The following is an 18,004-nucleotide window of genomic DNA, read 5'->3' on the forward strand; positions in this document are numbered from 1 at the left end:
CCTCTAGAATCTCTTTCAGTACCAAAATCTGTATTTTGTTAGAGTTCTTCACAGAAACAGAAAAAATGGTGTGTGTGTGTGTGTTACAATTTATTTAACATTGGTACACACAATTATGGAGGCTGGGAATCTGCTGTGTGCAATGTGGAGACACAAGAAAGGTGGTGGTGTAGTTCCAGACTATGTCTGATGGCCTGAGAACTAGACCTGATGTTGTAAGTTCTGATCCAACTGTGAAGGCCTGAGAATCAGGGGTACCAAGTATAAGTCCCAGTCCAAGGGCAGAAGAAGATCAATGTTCATCTCATGCAGTCATGTAGACAGTAAATGCTTCCTTCTTCTGTGTTTTTCTTCTATTCAGGCACTCAACAGATTAAATGATGCTGACCTACACTGGGAAATGCAACATGCTTTACTCAGTCTACTGATACAAATGCTAACTCATCTGGAAACATCTTCACAGACACACCTAAAAATAATGTTTAACCCAATATATGGACACCCCATGACTCCGTGAAATGAACATACAGGTAGTTTCAGGGAAAGTATTCATCACAGGTAGTTTCAGGGAAAGTATTAAGGAGGAGAAAAATAACCAAGACAGAGCCCAACCAGAGGTATCTGGATAGGCAGCATAAGGTGGGGTCCAGAGGCAATCATAACTTAGTTGCAAATTCCCATAGTAGAGTAGTTAACAGTGCCATTATCCCTTCTAGTTTATTATTATTGCAACTTTATTAGCTCTTCCTTATGTTCCATTTTTTTCTAGAACCCAGAAGAAGGTTTATATTTGGCTTCTGCCTCAACCATTTCACAGTATAACTCAAATTAACCTTTGATGGAGGAAGGGAAGAAATGAAGAGTAAGTGGAGGAGGAGTGATTGAGTGGCTCTGGGTTCTATGTGGAGCAACAACTTAACTCTCATTTCCTTGCAATGCCCTAGGAAGACAGTGGGACCTCAGAGGGGAGTACCTCTAGGGTGCATCTAGAAAATGTAGACTCCATGGTGTCAAACCTAATAGTCAATTCATCTTACTTGGTCCAACAACACAGTCAATACATATCTCCTTCTTGAAACACTTTCTTCATTTGGTTTAAATATACCAGTCTCATGCTTACTCCTACTTCACTGTCTTCTACACCTGTGATGGACAGGTCTTATGCATGCTGACAGCTTCTCCACTCAAGTGTCCGTGTGTCTTAGCTTTTCTACCTGTAATTTTCACTGTTACTCAGGAGTTCACCCAGCCCATATACAAGGTTTAACACCAACAGGAGCAACTCTCAATCAATGGGATATGAGATTTGGTAGATAAATACTTCAGCTTACTCATTCCTTGATGAGAATATTTTGAAATAATTTTTACACAGTGCCTCAGAAGACCCCCAGTGAGATGGAGACTCAGTTGCCCCTAGCAGTAACCAACTTATTAATGCTCGCTTTATTGGATTTTATTTCTTTCCTACTAACCTTCCTCAGTCTCTCATAAGTGTTTCCTGAAATTATGACCTAATAAAAAATCTGCACCTAAATCCTTGTTTCAAGGGAATCCAAGCTAAATGTTGGACTAAATGTTGGTTCTCTGAGGCTCTGTTCTTGGATCTCCTCTCCTTTTCTGTCTCACTCATTTTCTTGGGACTGAAATCCTTTAGTCTAATGGCTTTGAATACTATGTATGTGCAACGGTTTCCCAGGTTATGTATCCAAGCCCAGACCACTCCTCTAAACTTTATCTCCACATGGAGATCTAATAGGTATTAGACTTAACATGTCTAAACAGAGCTTCTGATAGCTCCTCTCCAAAAAATCTGCTCCTCTGGAAGATTTACTACAATTTAGTAAATCTGATGTGTTAGAGGAAAGGAGAGAAAGCCCATGTGGACGGAATGTGTTGTTAGAGGAGAAGAGTAACATGAGATGAGGTTGGAGGAGTAGGCAGGGACCAGATCATGCCCAGGCATTTAAGTCAAAGTAAGAAGTTTACATTTAACTCGTGTGCAATGAGAAGCTCTCAAAGGCCCTTTAGCAGGGTTATAACCTGATTTAAATTACATTTTAACAGAGAAATGAGACATTGAGAATAATTGAAAGTTCATCAGGTAACAAAGTTGAAGAGGGCTTTTCCAACAGAGGAAACAGGAAGCATGAATCGCTGTCAGTTCTGATTTGCCTATCTTCTATAAACCACCTTCACTAGACCTTTAATTGATCTGTGTTTTAATGTGGAGGCCATGAGCTTTAAATGTCACCTTTGTAAAAGAATTATTGGGCATTTATACAACGAGGTCCACACAAAAGTAATATCTTGGAGTAATAGAAATAGAAATAGGCCTGTGTTTATAGCCCCTGGTCCTTATCTTTTCAGATCCATAAACATGATTTTACAAATGCAATGAGAGTCTATTCATTAGTAATAACTGGGTTTAGCTACTCACCCTTACAAAAAATTAATGAATTATCATTTTATGAATTTAAAATAAATACATTATCTGGGGTTCTTTTGGTTGGAAGTACAAAAACCAACATAAGTCAATCAAAAACTTCAAAAAAAATTATTATGTACAATACAGAAGTTTGTCACAGAACTCAAGGCCAGGAATGCCATTTGACCCCAGGAAGAGACAAGAATGAGGAAGAGACAAAAATACTTTCTGGGTTTTCTGTGTGTTTCATCTATGTTCCCCTCTGAGCATCTGTTTCATTCTTACTCATATATCTCTGTGGAAGGGCTTCCTCTGATTCTCTGATCCATGTGGTAAAGCATTTTCTTCCCTTCTGTGAAGCTACGTTTCTCTACCTATTTTTCTCTGCTAGTTTTTAAATATTTATTAAACAAATTGAACTACAATGGAACCGCGGGTTAGGATGCAGAAACACACTCCAGTGTCATTAGCAGTCATGGGATCCCATAGCCAGTATTCAAGAGTCTAGCTCTTTCTATAGGCAATCTGTCTCACATTTCATATCTGAATAATGCAGAGTAAACATGACAAGCATGCCCTGAATCTAATGAATGGACAAGTCTGTCAGCAAATAGTATCAGTTCCATGCATTTCCTTAGGGACTCTTTTTTCAGAGGACCCAGTTATTCCACCATTTCAGCTTCACAATGTCAGAGATTCATTCGCTCTTCAGTGCTTTTCACCTTTCGTTAAAATCTAGTGCCTTAAGAATGAATCCTCTAGGACAGGTAGTGACTTAGGGAATCACAGTTTTGCCTCCAGACTCCCAGCCAAGTGTTGGGCTCTCTCCCTCCCATTCTCCTCCCGTCCCACTGCACGCCTCCTCCCACTCTCTGTCTTTCCTTGACTGTTAAACTGTTTTGACAGAATTAATTGAGTAAGGAGGCAGAGACCAGTGTGATTCTGGGTTAGAAACATAAACGCACTGGTTAGAAGAAAAAGCAAAAAAATGTCAGATACAGGCACGGCATTAGAGTTGGCTTATCAGACATGTGTTAGCCTGAAGTGCAGGAGCAGCAGAATTGACTTTGGGAACACAGGCTGGAGCAGAAATAGACCAGGAGACAGTTTCACACCCAGAGGACAGCTTTTTACACATATGGTTGTATTTGCTGGAAAGTTCTCTTCTACTTAACCCTGTATGGGAGACTGCCATGGAGAATCTGACACAGCTACTTCTCCATGTGCAGAAAGAGCATATCACACAGAGAAGCAACTGTTGAGACTGTGAAATCTGATTCATTATGTAAGTGTAAATGTGTAAATGTAGCCATATAATAAGTACTCAGTCTAGCCTCAGAGTCTAAAGTTGTCAATTTTTACAATCAAGTCTTGATTCTCTTATTTCTGTCTTGCCTCAAGCTTACAGGCCCCAAAGACTCAGTTAATTCACTTTCGCTTGGCATAAGACACAACTTTATCCCTCCCTGACCTCTTTCTGCCTCTGTCTTGACCTTTTACCAGTAACCAATTATTTTTCTTTGAATAAAGTAAAATGTATCTTTGACATCCCCATGTTGGCAGGTTGTACAGGGATGGACAACAAAGATTTTTACTGGGGAAATCAGAGGATGAAACATTGTTTTTTAAGTGTCATGAAAAGGTCTAGGATTATAGGACACTGCTCTGCTCCTGAAAGAATTGTCTACTTACACTAAGAAATAACAGAATAGTAGGGTGTTAGTATTATGATCACCTGAAGCTTGAGGAGAAAAAAAAGTAGTTCAATCACAAGAATTCTAAGCTTTTCCCCAAGTTTCAAGAAAATGTCTACCCACATTTTCCTTCAAATGTTCCTTTCATTGTTTCATTCCTTTAATGTTGTTTGCAGACATAGATCTTGCCTTAGTAATGGTCTGCACATTCAGTCAAAGTGACAGGTCTGAGGATTCCAGGAAGCTTGGGAAGAGGCATGAAAGGCCAGAACCAACGTCAAGGGGTCAGAGGTGAGCACAGGCCACGTGGAAGCTCATCTTCCCCAGCAAGAGGGAACTCAACAGCTCACATCTACAGGCAGCAATGGGGGCTGCTTGTCCCTGAGAGCAAGGCATAAGCCCAGTGTTCAGACTACTGAGGGAATGAGGGAGTAGTGGCTCAAGCCTGAGCCCCAGAATGAGTACAAGGATAATCAGGGCTCAGGAGAACAAGCAGAGGGCAGGCAGGGCTAGTGGGGCCAGGTCAAGCATCAAGAACACCAGGATACTATCCTGTAAAGAGAAGAGGAAAATGCAGTAAGGATGTGTATAAAGGCCAGGAAGGAATTATTCACTTGAAACTCACATTAGCTAAGGAAGAAGTCTGGGGCTCAACACAGGAAAAAGAGCTAAGCTATGTACAGATCCCACAATGATGTGAGCCAGGCCAGAACCTGGTGCAGTATCCCAGGGACTTACTCAGCTAGCTCCATGTGAGTCACAAACAGTACTGATATCTATTAACATATCTTATCTTCACATAATCACAAAGTCTTTGAGGTAAACTAGACAAGCGTCTTTCTGTTTTACCCATGAAAGCACTTAGGTTCAGAGGAGTTAAGTGATTAACATTACACAGCTTCAAAGTAGCAGCAGCAGGGTCAAACCCTAGCCTCCTGCAGTTAAATTTATTCTTCTCTGGGTACTAACTGCTTCGCATATTCCTTGATCAACTATCAGTTCTTATCTAGTTCCAGAGTCAGTGGTTTAACCAAGTAGCCCCACATGGATTACACAATGGGGCTTCAGACCCGAGGCTCTTTTGAGTCAGCCACCAAGGGGCTGCACTTGCATTTTTTAACCAAATTGGGACAGGGCTTCTTCCTTCAGTCTCCTGAAGAGGTCTGTAGTTCAGGGCTGGTATTGTGGTCTCTCTGATAAGACTCTCTCATGGGCATTCTCAAAAAGCCCTCTACCGTAGTTCCACTCTCACAGACTAATTTAAAATCTAGGAGTGATGCCAAATAGAATGAGGTAGAACCATCTTTCATAGTTTAACTTAGAGTTTCAAGGTTAGGTTTATCTAAGAGAGTAACCTTGGGTTGAGAGTAAAGACTGTTTATTATGGTTCTGCTATATGATTTGGAAGCAGTTTTAATGATTTTGAAGAGTTGCTTAGTTTCTCCAACTTTCACTTTATGTTTAATATAAAGATGTTGATCAAATAATTTTCAGAACACCTCTTGTTTTTACATTCAATACCTGTATGTTCTCACACTCAATACCTGTATAGTGTCAGCCCTACCTCTACCCACCAGCCCAGGAATGAAACCCACCACAGGACCTGGACTTCCAGCCATATCCCTGGAAGTACTTACAGAGCAGGTGATGACTATGAGTAGCTTCATGGCGCTTGTGGAGATACCCTTTTCCCCAGAGTACACCCCCATCATTTCCTCTTCCTTTACCATCCTCCTTGCCAGCCCTTATGAACTCTCCATCTGTAGGACTTACCTGAGCAGATGACAGCCACATCTTCCTGGTGGGTGCAGTCGTGATATCCCCAAAATCTGTGCTGGCACTGCTCCAGGGACTGCTCTTCTCCTGAGCAATGAACATCATCCAGCCAGATGCGGCCAACCCCAGGGCCATAGCTTTTCCGGTCTTTGAAGGATGGAGAGAGGGACTTCCCACAGCCCAGTTGCTTGCATACCACCTGGTCCTCCTTTTCTCCCCAATTATCATCACAGACAGAGCCCCATACGCCCTTGTGCAGCACCTCCAGTCGCCCAGAGCAGAGCTTGTCTCCTCCTACTAGTCTCAAGTCAAAGGGATCTGCATGATAGGGCAGGAAGTCAGAGGTTGGAGACAGGAAGGGAAAGGAGAAAAAATAGATCATTTATTTTTAAAATGTTTTCATTTTGTATTCTTTGTTTGTTTGTTTTGAGATATCATCTCACTCTGTTGCCCAGGCTGGAATGTAGTGGTGTGATCACCGCTCCCTGCAGCCTCAACCTCGAGGGCCCTAGTGATCCTCCCACCTCAGCCTCCCGAGTAGCCGGGACTACAGGTGCATGCCACCAAGTTCAGCATTTTTTTTTTTTTTTTTTTAGGAGACAGGGTTCTACGTATGTTGCTCAGTCTAGTCTCAAACTCTTGGGCTCAAGTGCTCCTCCCACCTTGGCTTCCCAAAGTGCTGGTATTATAGGCGTGAGCCACTGCAACTGGCCAAGAAGATCATCTACATCCTCACCACCCCCATAAGCACATTTGAAACTCTCCACCTGTATTTCTGTGATTAGAGCTCCTTCTCTAGCTCTCCATCAGGTTCTAACCCCTGTTGTCCAGGTCGGCTTCCCTCACAAGGATCTTTTCACTTCCCCATCTATTTTATAAATCTAGTATTTATAAATGACATTCTAATAAGTTTTAAAAATTGAAGAACTTAACAGATATATAGAAAGATGTACCTTGTTCCTACAATATAGAATTCAAAATAATAAGAGTTCATATTAATATAGTGCTTAATATTTAAAGCATTTTCAGATACAAAATTGATTATTATTATATCCATTTCAAAAACAAAGGAATTAGTTATCTGCCCAGTTAAATAAGTTTGCAATGGTCCTTTGGTGCATGAGTAGCTCTTTGTAAATACTGTTTGAATGAGATTCCACATAATTAAATCCATAAATAAACCTAGTCTCTGGATGCACAGGCATTACCTTCACATTCGACCCACGTGTCTTCATCATGGATGCAGGTGCTCTTTCCCCAAGGCCCAGAAGGGCAATCCTGAAGGGTTGCTTCTCGTCCTGAGCACGACATCTGGCTCAGCCACTTGGATCTTTGGCCCTGGGCAGGCTTGTTGCAGCGTTTTTGAGTCAGTACAGCCCTCCCACATCCCAGCTGCCGGCACACCACCTTTGCGGCCCGGAGGCTCCAGCCTGTTTGGCACACACTATACCACTGGTTCTGGTGCTTCACTTCCACGCGTCCCTTGCAATGCCCAGGGCCATCAGCCAACCTGACATTCTCTGGGACTGGGGAGAAAGGGCTCTCTGGGTCTGAGGGGAAAGAAAGAGAGTGTGTCTGTTCCCTGCCAGAACATGGTCTTCTCAGTAAAGGGGGCCCAATGGACACATCTCTCAGTTCTTGGTGTTCAGTACAAGGCATGCTAAAGTGCTTAACACTGCCTCATAGATGCCTGCTGAAAGAATGAATGAGGGAATTAATGAAGAAAATGTAATTTCCAAATTCCAAGTTGAATCATTATAATTTCTGTAGCATTTTAGTTTTTCAAATTGTTTTCACGTTCAACTTGTCATTTGATCCTCACAAGAGATCTTGTATAGACTTTTAAACATAAATGCAATAACACACAAGATATGTCCAACACCAAATGCCTTTTGGTTCATTGTTGGCGTTGCAAACTAAATATATCAGATTAGTACTCCCAATCCTCAATCTTTCTAAAAAATAGGACTGAGTCTTCAATGTCAAGGCAAAAGGTGACTGTTTCTCTAGAAACAAATTCTGTAGGGAGACAAAGAAAGACGAGTCATGGATTAGCTCCTCAGTCACATCGCTGTCTAATGAAGAAAAGAGAAGAGACTATTCATACATAGAAAGCAAGTATATGGGGGGAAGTAAAGGAACACAGACCTCTTTGTCTATGTATCTCTCTATCATCTATCCACCTATTAGATTGTGTTAGTTTCCTATGAGTATCTCCTGTCTACCTGACTAGAAGATAAACTCCTGGAAAACTGAGACTATTTTTTAAAAAGCATACATTATACTTTGCGAGCTCATTTCTTCCCCCATAACTCCATGCCCAGCTCCAGATACAAGATACTCTATTCAACAAATGTTTAGTGGTGTGCATGTTGGCATGTGTGTAAACAAGAGAAACAAGTTCTCGTATAGATTGAAACTAAGATAAAAGTATTTGCTCAATCAAGTAGAAATAGCAGTTCTAGGTGAAGATATTGTTTATCTCCAGCACTGACAATTGGGTAAGTGTGAAATGTGGGGGGTGAGGGGCCAATTAGCCATTGTATGAAAGTCTATGGTGGGGAGTGAAGACAAACAAGAGTGGCCACGAGGGGTATGGCAGCTGGCAAGTGGTCCGGGGCCCCTGCCATACTCACTCTCACATAATGCCCCAGCATCTTCATTATGTAAACAATTGTAAGCTTCTTCTTGCTCACATTGAGCCAGTGTATCTTCTGTTCCTGTGCAACCGACCTCTTGGATGAAGACCTTTTGCTCGTTTTCTGCTGGTGGCTCATATAAAATACCACTGGGGGTTCCGTTGGCAGCTCCACAGCCCAGCTCCCGGCACACTACAGCCACATCCTTCATGTCCCAGCCATCATCACACACGGTGCCCCACTGGCCATTCTGTTTCACCTCCACCCGCCCTTCACAGCGGTGGAGGCCCCCCACCAACCGCACTCCAGATGGAGACGCTGCAAAGAGACAGGTTATAGCTAGAGACCTGAGAGGAGCTCAGAGGGTCCTTAGGTATGTACTCAGTCAATCTGGGACTCTTCCACCATTCAAATGGTGTAGAGTGTTGGGGAACTAGAAATGAAGGATCAGAAGAAAAGGCGAGGAAGAGGAGCTTCAGAACTCCATCTCTGAGTTCTGGTTCTGCTACAGCCTTAATGGTACCCTGCCAAGAAACTCTACTTCAAGATACCTGGACATGACTGCTGGCATTATCAGATTGAAGATTAAGGAAAAGAGGTTGGTTGAAGATTCAGCAGAGTTTTAGATTCTCTGGAGGTCAGAATCAGAAGGACCTAAAAAGATCACAAAGTCCACCCCATTATTTCACAGATAAGGAAAATCATCCTCATGAAAGTGGTGGTCCCATGGCTACATTGTCCAAAAGAGGAAACCCCGGACCTGAACAGAGGTGTAAAGAGAATATCTATTGTGTTTTTCTCCTTCTTGACTCTGTCTCTCTCCATGGCAGCCAGATTGAGGCAGAGTGTCTATAATTCAGGCTGAACAACCTAACTATCTCTCACTCTCAGTGGCCAATCCATGCCCATCCTTGCTGCTTCCTATAAAATTGTTCCTTGTTCGAGTACCCACCTCAGAAGAAATACAGAGCACTGGGAGAGGGAAGAGTCAGAGTCTCAGAGCCCCAAGAGTTTGATCTAATTCTAGGGACTAGAAGCATAAGAGAGGATCCATGGAACCTCCAGATAAGTTGTGAGAAACCTAGGACTTGGTTCAGTTTCATGACTAGAACTCTGGAAGTAGAAAAGACTAACAGAAGTGGGGTGCGATGGCTCATGCCTGTAATCCTAGCACTTTGGGAGGCTGAGTCAAGTGGATCACTTGAGGTCAGGAGTTTAAAATCAGCCTGGACAACATGGTGAAACCCTGTCTCTACTAATAATAATAATAAATAAATAAATAAATAAATAAATAAATAAATAAATAAATACAAAAATTAGCCAGAAATTGCTTGAACCCAGGAGTTGGAGGTTGTAGTGAGCTGAGATCATGCCACTTCACTCCACCCTGGGCAACAGCGACACTCCATCTTGAAAAAAGAGAGAAAAAGAAAAGACTAACAGAAATTATCTTCCTTCCACCAAGACATGCAAGGAGAGTAGAGATGGCTGTGTAGGGAGACCAGGGAAGAGCCTATTAGACAGCAAGCACTTGTTAGGTGAGTACTATATTTCTGTTTTGTTTGTTTGGTTTTTAGTGAACTCAGAGAACAGTGATGAACAAGAGAGATAGCATTGCTGCCCTCAAGAAGCTTATATTAAGCTTGGCAATCCCACCAAGCCTCCTGCAGCCTCAGAGCAATATAGCAGAGGCTGAATTTGCCATGTTTACATGGAGAGAGACAGTTAGCTGAGAGAGTTCTGGTGCACCGGGAGAGGCCACGTTTGGACTGGAAGTCTATGGCTTATTGGAAGATGAACAGCTTAATAAGGGCCAACATGGTTCACATGGGATCACCCAGATTGCATGCATGGATGGAACATGACTGCTGAGGACCAGATTTCCCACAGACTGCCTTGTCTCAACTGCACACAAACTCCCCGGAGTTTAGAATCAATCCAAGAGAAGTAGTTCAGTGAGAAAACTCTAACCTGGCTAATTTTAAACTGCATCAGGAAGCTTATGTTTAGTTCATGCATTTGTTTTTTGTTTCTTTCCTTTTCTTCCTTAAATTTTTTTGGGAAAAAAATATATAAAAATGGAGGCTATAGAGAGCAATTAAAAGTTAACCATAAAAAATAAGGCTTTTATGTAAACCATAAAAAACTAAGAAAAGTTTTCATTTTCACACAACTGAGTTTAAGGCTCATAGATCTGGATAAAAATATAATTTAAGAGCAGTTACCCAAAAATGTTTTTATCTTCATGAGTAGCATGAACCATAAATAATTTTGGGGTCATTGTATCTGAGATTAGAGTTTGGATTGGCATTATTGCGTACTACAGGAAATACTAGCCATCAGGATTAACGGTATATTTTCTTTCCTTGCTGATTACAAAATTCTCAATTTTTAATCAGTTTTCATTTTCTATGGGGTAGAAGACTGAAATAGCCATGGGAAAGAAGAAATAAATAAAACAAAAAACAAAAAACAAAAAATAAGTAAACAAGAAATTCAGGGAAAGAAGAAATAAATTAAAAAACAAACTTTTTTAAAACAAGAAATTCAGCTTGATGAAACAGAAGGGTTGAGAAAATAATAATCTGAATGTCCAGATGAGAACCCAAGAAGGTTGCATCCTTCAGGGTATAGAATTCTCCACACCAATAGCAATGTTTCTGGCTGCCCCTCTCTGGTAAAGTCTCTATGATCAAGCAGAAAGGGAGACTGGAGGGATAATATACAAGAAACTGATAATCCACAACCCGTAGCCTCCCCTTCTATAAACTCATTCTCTCTGTGCACCATTTCCTTGGGTTTACAATTTGTGCATTACCCAAAGACTCCCTGAGCAGGAAATCCGGCCTATACTCTGCTGGTCAAGCTATGTGCTACAAGCAACAGTGCGTTTCTAATTCAAACAAAGATACCATTAAGCCTGGCAGGGGGACCTGGATATGCTGGAAACCAACAGGAAGAAACCGAAAGGAAGTTCATTTTTCAAGTATGCCCATAAGGCAGTGAAGTGCATTCTAGACCTGAAATGAACCTAGCTCTTACTTGGATGCTGGCCAAGTGGCCACAGAAACCAAGTAGGGACAGGTGCCCTGCCAGGGTAAACCATCCAAACCCTTCTAAATTCTGGAGGTGGAAATCTGCCCACACAAGACTGAGTGGGTGAGGTAGGAAGCCAGAAAGGAAATGTGCTGGGCCTGTTTTGAACCAGTCTTTCTCTGTGGCTCAAGAAGTTTCAAAATTTCCCCTCTCCTGAGCTTGAGGCCTCCCTCTCAGAAACCCCCAAAAATCTTACCTAGGAATGCAGATCTGGTGCAAATGGCTGGTGAAAAAAGAAGGAAATGAGTGAGGTCAATTTCCAAGACTTTATTCAAAGAACACGACTCTCTAGAAAGCCTTCACAGAACCCTGTGAGACAAGAGTGGTAGATGCAGCACCTCCAGTGTCAGTCCTGTTGGGACCTTCTTCTGGGATGACCATCTTTCAAGGACACAGGGACACTGGCTAGAAATCACAGAGACCAATTCTACCACAGCTAACTGGTTCAGCCTGTTTCCTTCACACACGGTGGTGGATAGATTGGTTTTCTATTCTAGTCAATTAGATCGATTGGTTATTACTGCCTGAAGTAAAAGTGTGGTGATGCAGCCTCTTGGCACAACAAGAAAGAGTGCTGGAGGCCACTGGGAAGATGCACTGGCCGGGGGAGATAAAGATGCCACGGTGGGCAGTGCAGAAAGTAGGGCAAAGGGGCAGGATATGCCTGTGTTCGTTGGCACAGCATTTAGACCAGGTAAGCAAAGTCTTACTGTAAAAGGCCAGACAGTAATATTTTCGGTTTTGTGGGCCATGTGGTGTCTGTTGCAACCACTCAGCTCTGCCATTGTAGCCTGAGGACAGTCTCATATATGTATGCAAATGAGGATGGCTATGCTACATTAAACCTTTATTTATTAGACACTGAAATTTAAATTTCTTGTCATTTTCATGTGTCATAAAATATTATTTTTCTTCTGTTTTTTTCCTACCATTTAAAATTATAAACCTCATTACCAGCTTGCAGGCTGTTTTAGCTGATTTAGATGAATAGCTCAGAAAGTAGCTCTATATGTAGTTCCAAACCTCCAGATTCCAGCAGCAGCCTATCTTTAACACATGGGAGATTCTTCTTACAGGATCTCTGTATATTTGGACTCCTTTCTCCATAAGGTCCCTCCTAATGCTGTAGAGAGTCCTGAACCCTGTAACCTTCAGGAGTCCCTGAGGCCTATGCGTTTTCAACTGCAAAACACCCACCTCCCCCATCTTACAGGATTTTTCGGAAGGAGCAAATATCTTTGGACCTCCAGCCTACAGTTTTTCAGGCAGATTCAAGTAGTTCAGTGGTTTACCCTGGAATATTTTCTTTCCTTGGTTTCCAAATAACTTCTCATTACCCTCATTCCCTTAATCTTCAGAATGTGACCACTGTCAGACTCAATGAGGCCTTCTCTGCAACTGTCCAAAACTCAAGGTTATATTATACATAATGGGAAAAATTGCATAACCACCACCCCAGCATGTGTACATGTGAAGGAAAGTGAGCATGGCAAGCCTGATATGCAGGTGCAAACATGATATGGCCAGTAAGTGACTTGGAAGCTCTGCAGCAGGGTGGGTAACTGCAGAAGGCATGGGCCAGAAAGGCTTCATGAAGCATGAGCCTGGAAGACCTAGTAGTATATCCATGAGGGGCAGGACTAGCCGTTGAGTGGTGTGGGGGGTGTATGGATGTTTAAGATGTGGTCAGTCCCTTACATTGAACACAAAAGTGTCCAGTTGAGAGGCCTGCATGGGCTTTGGTGATGCACTAGGTCATCAAGACATAAAAGTGGATGTGATTGATTAGTGTAGGGACTTACTAGGCCTTGCTAGATGCTTTATATTAGTTATCTTATAAAAAAAAACTGCTAAAAACCTCTGAGGAACATAATCTTATCCTCACTTCATAGATGAGAGAGCAAGATTTCAGAGAGGTATGGTAACTTACGAATTCATAAAGCTAAGAAATCAAAAAGACAGGATTGAAAACCAGGTCTCCTTGGCTCCACAATCACCAGATTAACTAGGTTAATCTCTAGATTACTCTAAGCAATGAGAAACTGCAGAAAATTAAAAAAAAATTTATATGAAACACTTTTCAGAGGAAACCAGACAATATGATCAATGAAAGGTGATTGTCTTGCAGTTCTACGTCCTTTCCTGGCTCTACTTGCTGCTACCTGGTGCCCATTCATTTGTCTTCTTACTAATAGTACATTTAGAAACATTTATGTAAAAAGAGAAATGGGATAAACTATCATTACTCTGTCATTACAAATATAGGAAAATAGAAAAAAATCTGATAAAGTGAATTACAAATGTGTATGGATTAAGTGGCTTTTTAAGGATTAGACTAGTTACCAAATGTAGAAAGGAAGGAGAAGCTCACCCTTGAAAAACATCTAAATCTGTTCCAGGTTCACAGGGAGAAAGTTCTCCTAATCAAAGTTCCAGAAAACTCTGAAGCCTAAACCAGCAGGTGCAGAGATACTCACCAAGGATCAAGGAGAATAGCAGAGCCATGACCAAAGCAGCTGAAGATGATGAGCTGAAATTTAAGGCTGGAAGGAGGCCCCCGGGCAGCAATATTTAGTTTGAGCTCCAAATATGTTAAGAGGAGGGACAAAGACAGGTCCTGAGTGTGGTCAAAGCATTATCAGATGATCAGAAACCAATAGACTTGGGAGGCAGAACTGACAGAGCTGGACTTGCTAAAATCAGCATGTTCCAGAAGAAGGGAGGTGGCCAGAACTAGCAGAAAATTGCTGAACACAAAACAGAAACAGGCTGTCATGACTTGGTTCTGCTGTAAGTCCAGCTCCATCCATCTCTGCTATAGCTCTTTTGTTATGTAAACAGAGGAAACACCTCCCACAAGGAAAGGCAGGTACCAAAAATACGGTCATCTCTCAGTAGAAGACAAGGCAGTACTTAGTCTCCAAGGATGGTTTGCAAGGGAAGTAAGTCAATTTTTATTCCTTTACCCAAGAGGGAAGTGTCTAGAAAATTTGGAAGCCAGAAGCCACAGGATAAATGCAGAGTTGCCCTTGGAGGCATACTCCATAAAGCATAATCCATGGTGCCAATCTCTGCATATAGGCCTGACTTTACTGGCTTCAAACCAGCTTTCTCAGTACTAAGCAGAGGGTCCAATGTACAAGTTTGTTATTTTTCTATGCTTCTGCTGGTGTATGCCCATCTTTGGAAGCTGGATGGAAACAGATCCCTGAGGCGAGGGGCATCACAATCATTGAACTCAAGTTGTCTGTAGGTCTAAGACATTATGGACAGAGATTAAGCAGTAAGACCCCCTAAGGCCCCTCTGTCTTGTTATATTATTAAGTATAACTATGCTTCATGAGCTATTCTACTCCAGATTGATCAAGCAATCAATTTTGTATGCTAACATAATCCCTGCATTCCAAGCAGGGTAATTGTTCCTCTACAGTGAGACATTTTTGCTTCTTTGTAATATTCAGGTCACTCAGCAGAAATCTTGGTTCATTGTAGCATTCATTTTTAATCCCGCGTTTCTTCACTTACTTAATATTGTATTCAAGGAAAAGTTTTTAGCACTCATGAATGCCAGGTAGTACATGAAGAAACAAGGGATAGTTTTGCACTGTAAAAGTATATGGTCTAGTAGTTGTGATAGCGTGTGGAAACTGCTGTTAAGAGAGAAAAGTATAAGAAATTTTGGAGGCCAGGCAAGGTGGTTCATATCTGTAATCCCAGCACTTTGGGAGGCCAAAGTGGGAGGATTGCTTGAGCCCAGGAGTTTGAGGCTGCAGTGAGCTATGATCAGGCCACTGCACTTCAGCCTGAGTAATAGAATGAGACCCCATCTTTGGAAAAAAAAAAAAAAATGAAATGAAATGAAACTTTGGAGGAAATGGTTATTCTGCTTGGAGCTAATCAGAGAAGACTTCACAGTAATGATGATACTTGAGGAGGGGTTTAGGATGAGTTAAGTGGAGAATCCGAATAGGAAAATATTTTGCCATGCATATGCAGACAAGTGAAACAACATTACTTATTTAAGGAACCACAGGTAGTTTGGAATGACTGGATTATAGTCTGCTTAGTGATCTGGGGCCAGGGGTTACTGATGTTGAAAGTAAAGACACTAGATGATATGCAAGTAGCAACAAGAGCCAGATAATTGAGGGTCTATTATGAATGGGTTTCTAAATGCTAACTATTCACATCCTTCCCTCTCTAGATTCTGAAGTGACACAACAATAGGGACAAAATTCAGAAAAGCTTCAAAATATCATCTTTACTGTTGATGAAGCTACATTAGACTACCACTGGGATCTAAGGTTCTATACATTTACCTTCATTCTTCAGGAGCCAGGTGTGCACAACTGAGTTTACCCTTGGAAAAGAAAAGACTTTATGTGGCTTGAGAGAAGACAAACCTATTAGCAAACACAGGTTTCATACTTCAGAAATATATTTTCCCCATTCCATGTGGAAAATTGAGTGAAGGAAGAGGAGAAAAGAAAAAGAAAACTTTTCCCCCCAATATAGTATTTTATCAACAGGCGTGAGAACATGAAGAAAGGAAAAGGTAACTTTTTAGCCAGGAAGGACATTATCCCACAGGACACAGGAGGTCACCAAAGGGTGTTACACATTTGAGGTATGTATTTTGGCTGCAGCACTGAGGAGGATTTGGGATGGAGGACATCAGTAATGGGACATTAAGACCCATTAAGAGATCACTGCACCAGAGAGAGCAGAGGAGGACTTCAGTAGGAGGTAGAAGAACGTACCTGAAACCTACTGTGTTTGGAGGATAAAAGTTACTTAACATGAGCAAGGAGGCTGTATTGGCTGGAAGCTTCTAAAAAGTGGTAAAGGTCTGAAATAATCACTAAAAGGAAAGGGAGTCTGAAAAAAGACAACTAAACTATCTGTTTTCAGCATTGGGTGGAAAAACTTGCATTTGTAAGCAGCATCCACGTGCCCAGTTGTGGGATCTTCTCAGGCTGCAGTCAGAAGGCTGATGTGAGAGGCACGTAAAGCCAGAGTTCAAGCTGAGGGACCCACCCAACTGGTGTATGAGGCTTAGAGAAGACCAGGACATAGGCTGATGAAAAGTGAAAACAGAAATAAGTTCTGGGAAAGGGAACCTAAGTGAGGGAAGTGCTGGGGAAAAGGAGAGTGTTAGAAAGTTCAAGGTATAGGAAGTTGTTCAGAGATTTGGAGAGAAGTGCTTGAAGTTTCAGAGAAGCTGTTCTGGGCAATGACCAGGCACAAGCCAGGATATGAGAAGAGAGTGAAGGAAGAAGTTTCAGAAGCTGAGGGGTTTAGGGAATTGAGAAGTGGTTATCAAGAAGAGGACCGCCAAGAAAAGGGAGGTGGAATGGGAGGCACAGGTTAGGGAAGCCCAAAGCTATGCGGAAGTAGATACCTGTCTGGAGGACGTCAATACATGACACACAACAAAAGCTAGAAGACACTCTGAGGGGCCCTCTCAGGGAGGGCAAGCTTCATGTCCTGCAGGTTTGGCATCAAGGTAAAACCCCTAGGATAAATAGTTGAGTATGTCAATTGTGGCTCCGTGAGAGTAGAAAACCATCCAAATTGCTCTTCCTTACATGTCAAATGCTTAGCATGCAATAAACGTTTGCTGAATCGACAAATGCATGCAGGAATGATTGTATTGTGAGACAGAACATCACCGAGCCTTTAGACTCACCAGAAATGCCATCTCTTGGCTCTATTCCTTGTCCACATTGTGCTTTCTGGTGGCTGGGACTGACATTCTGAGACGGTTACAGAATGACTGAGACTCTCCCAGGCCAATGTTTTATTGGCAATTGATCCAGAACACAGAGTTCTGATGGGTTTGGTTGCTCTTTCCTGTGTACATCTGCAAACACCTCTAAATAATCGCTGATTCCCTTCTGTCGCTCTCACTGTGTCCCTTCTCCCTTCCCAATAGTGACCAAGATGGAGAAGCTCAACATTATGTCACATGAGAAATAGATCCAGGACTTGGGGTTCAGGGAACATAAGCACTGTCTTCAGGAACTTGAAATAAAATTGTTCTGTGGGATTTGTTAGGAGAAAACACCATGTACCTATGGAAACTACAGTTGACACAGGTTTGAACTTGGCTGGTCCATCCACTAATACACAGATTTTTTTCAACTAAATACAGAGGGCAAATTTTTCACATATGCAAGAATTGAGTATCTGGGTATAATAAGGAATGACTATATTAAAAAAAATTAAAACCCATCATGAGAAAAAAAAAAAGACAGAATACGTTTCCCCAGAGACCATAAACTCTATAACTGTACACATTGAGTCACATTGCCAGTTAATAGATCCATTATTTATGATTGGTTATTATTAATACTTTTTTAATATCACTAATC

General features: G+C 41.8%; 1 protein-coding gene across 2 annotated transcripts; it reads right to left on the minus strand.

Moving 5' to 3' along the window:
* Positions 1-334: 334 nt before the first annotated feature.
* On the minus strand, positions 335-14,278 carry CD5L (CD5 molecule like). 2 transcript variants are annotated; one of them, XM_023214398.1, is made up of 6 exons: positions 14,108-14,278; positions 11,827-11,853; positions 8,532-8,852; positions 7,104-7,445; positions 5,893-6,213; positions 335-393 (listed from the first exon to the last, which is right to left on the minus strand). In XM_023214398.1, the coding sequence occupies exons 1-6, from the start codon at positions 14,133-14,135 to the stop codon at positions 389-391; spliced, it is 1,044 nt and encodes a 347-aa protein (XP_023070166.1). In that variant the 5' UTR covers positions 14,136-14,278; the 3' UTR covers positions 335-388. The 2 variants fall into 2 exon arrangements, with proteins under 2 accessions (XP_023070166.1, XP_023070165.1); XM_023214397.1 differs by lacking the exon at positions 335-393 and adding an exon at positions 3,986-4,671.
* Between the last annotated feature and the right edge of the window lie 3,726 nt (positions 14,279-18,004).

Source organism: Piliocolobus tephrosceles, chromosome 1 (genome assembly GCF_002776525.5).
Source record: "Piliocolobus tephrosceles isolate RC106 chromosome 1, ASM277652v3, whole genome shotgun sequence".
NCBI lineage: Eukaryota > Metazoa > Chordata > Mammalia > Primates > Cercopithecidae > Piliocolobus > Piliocolobus tephrosceles.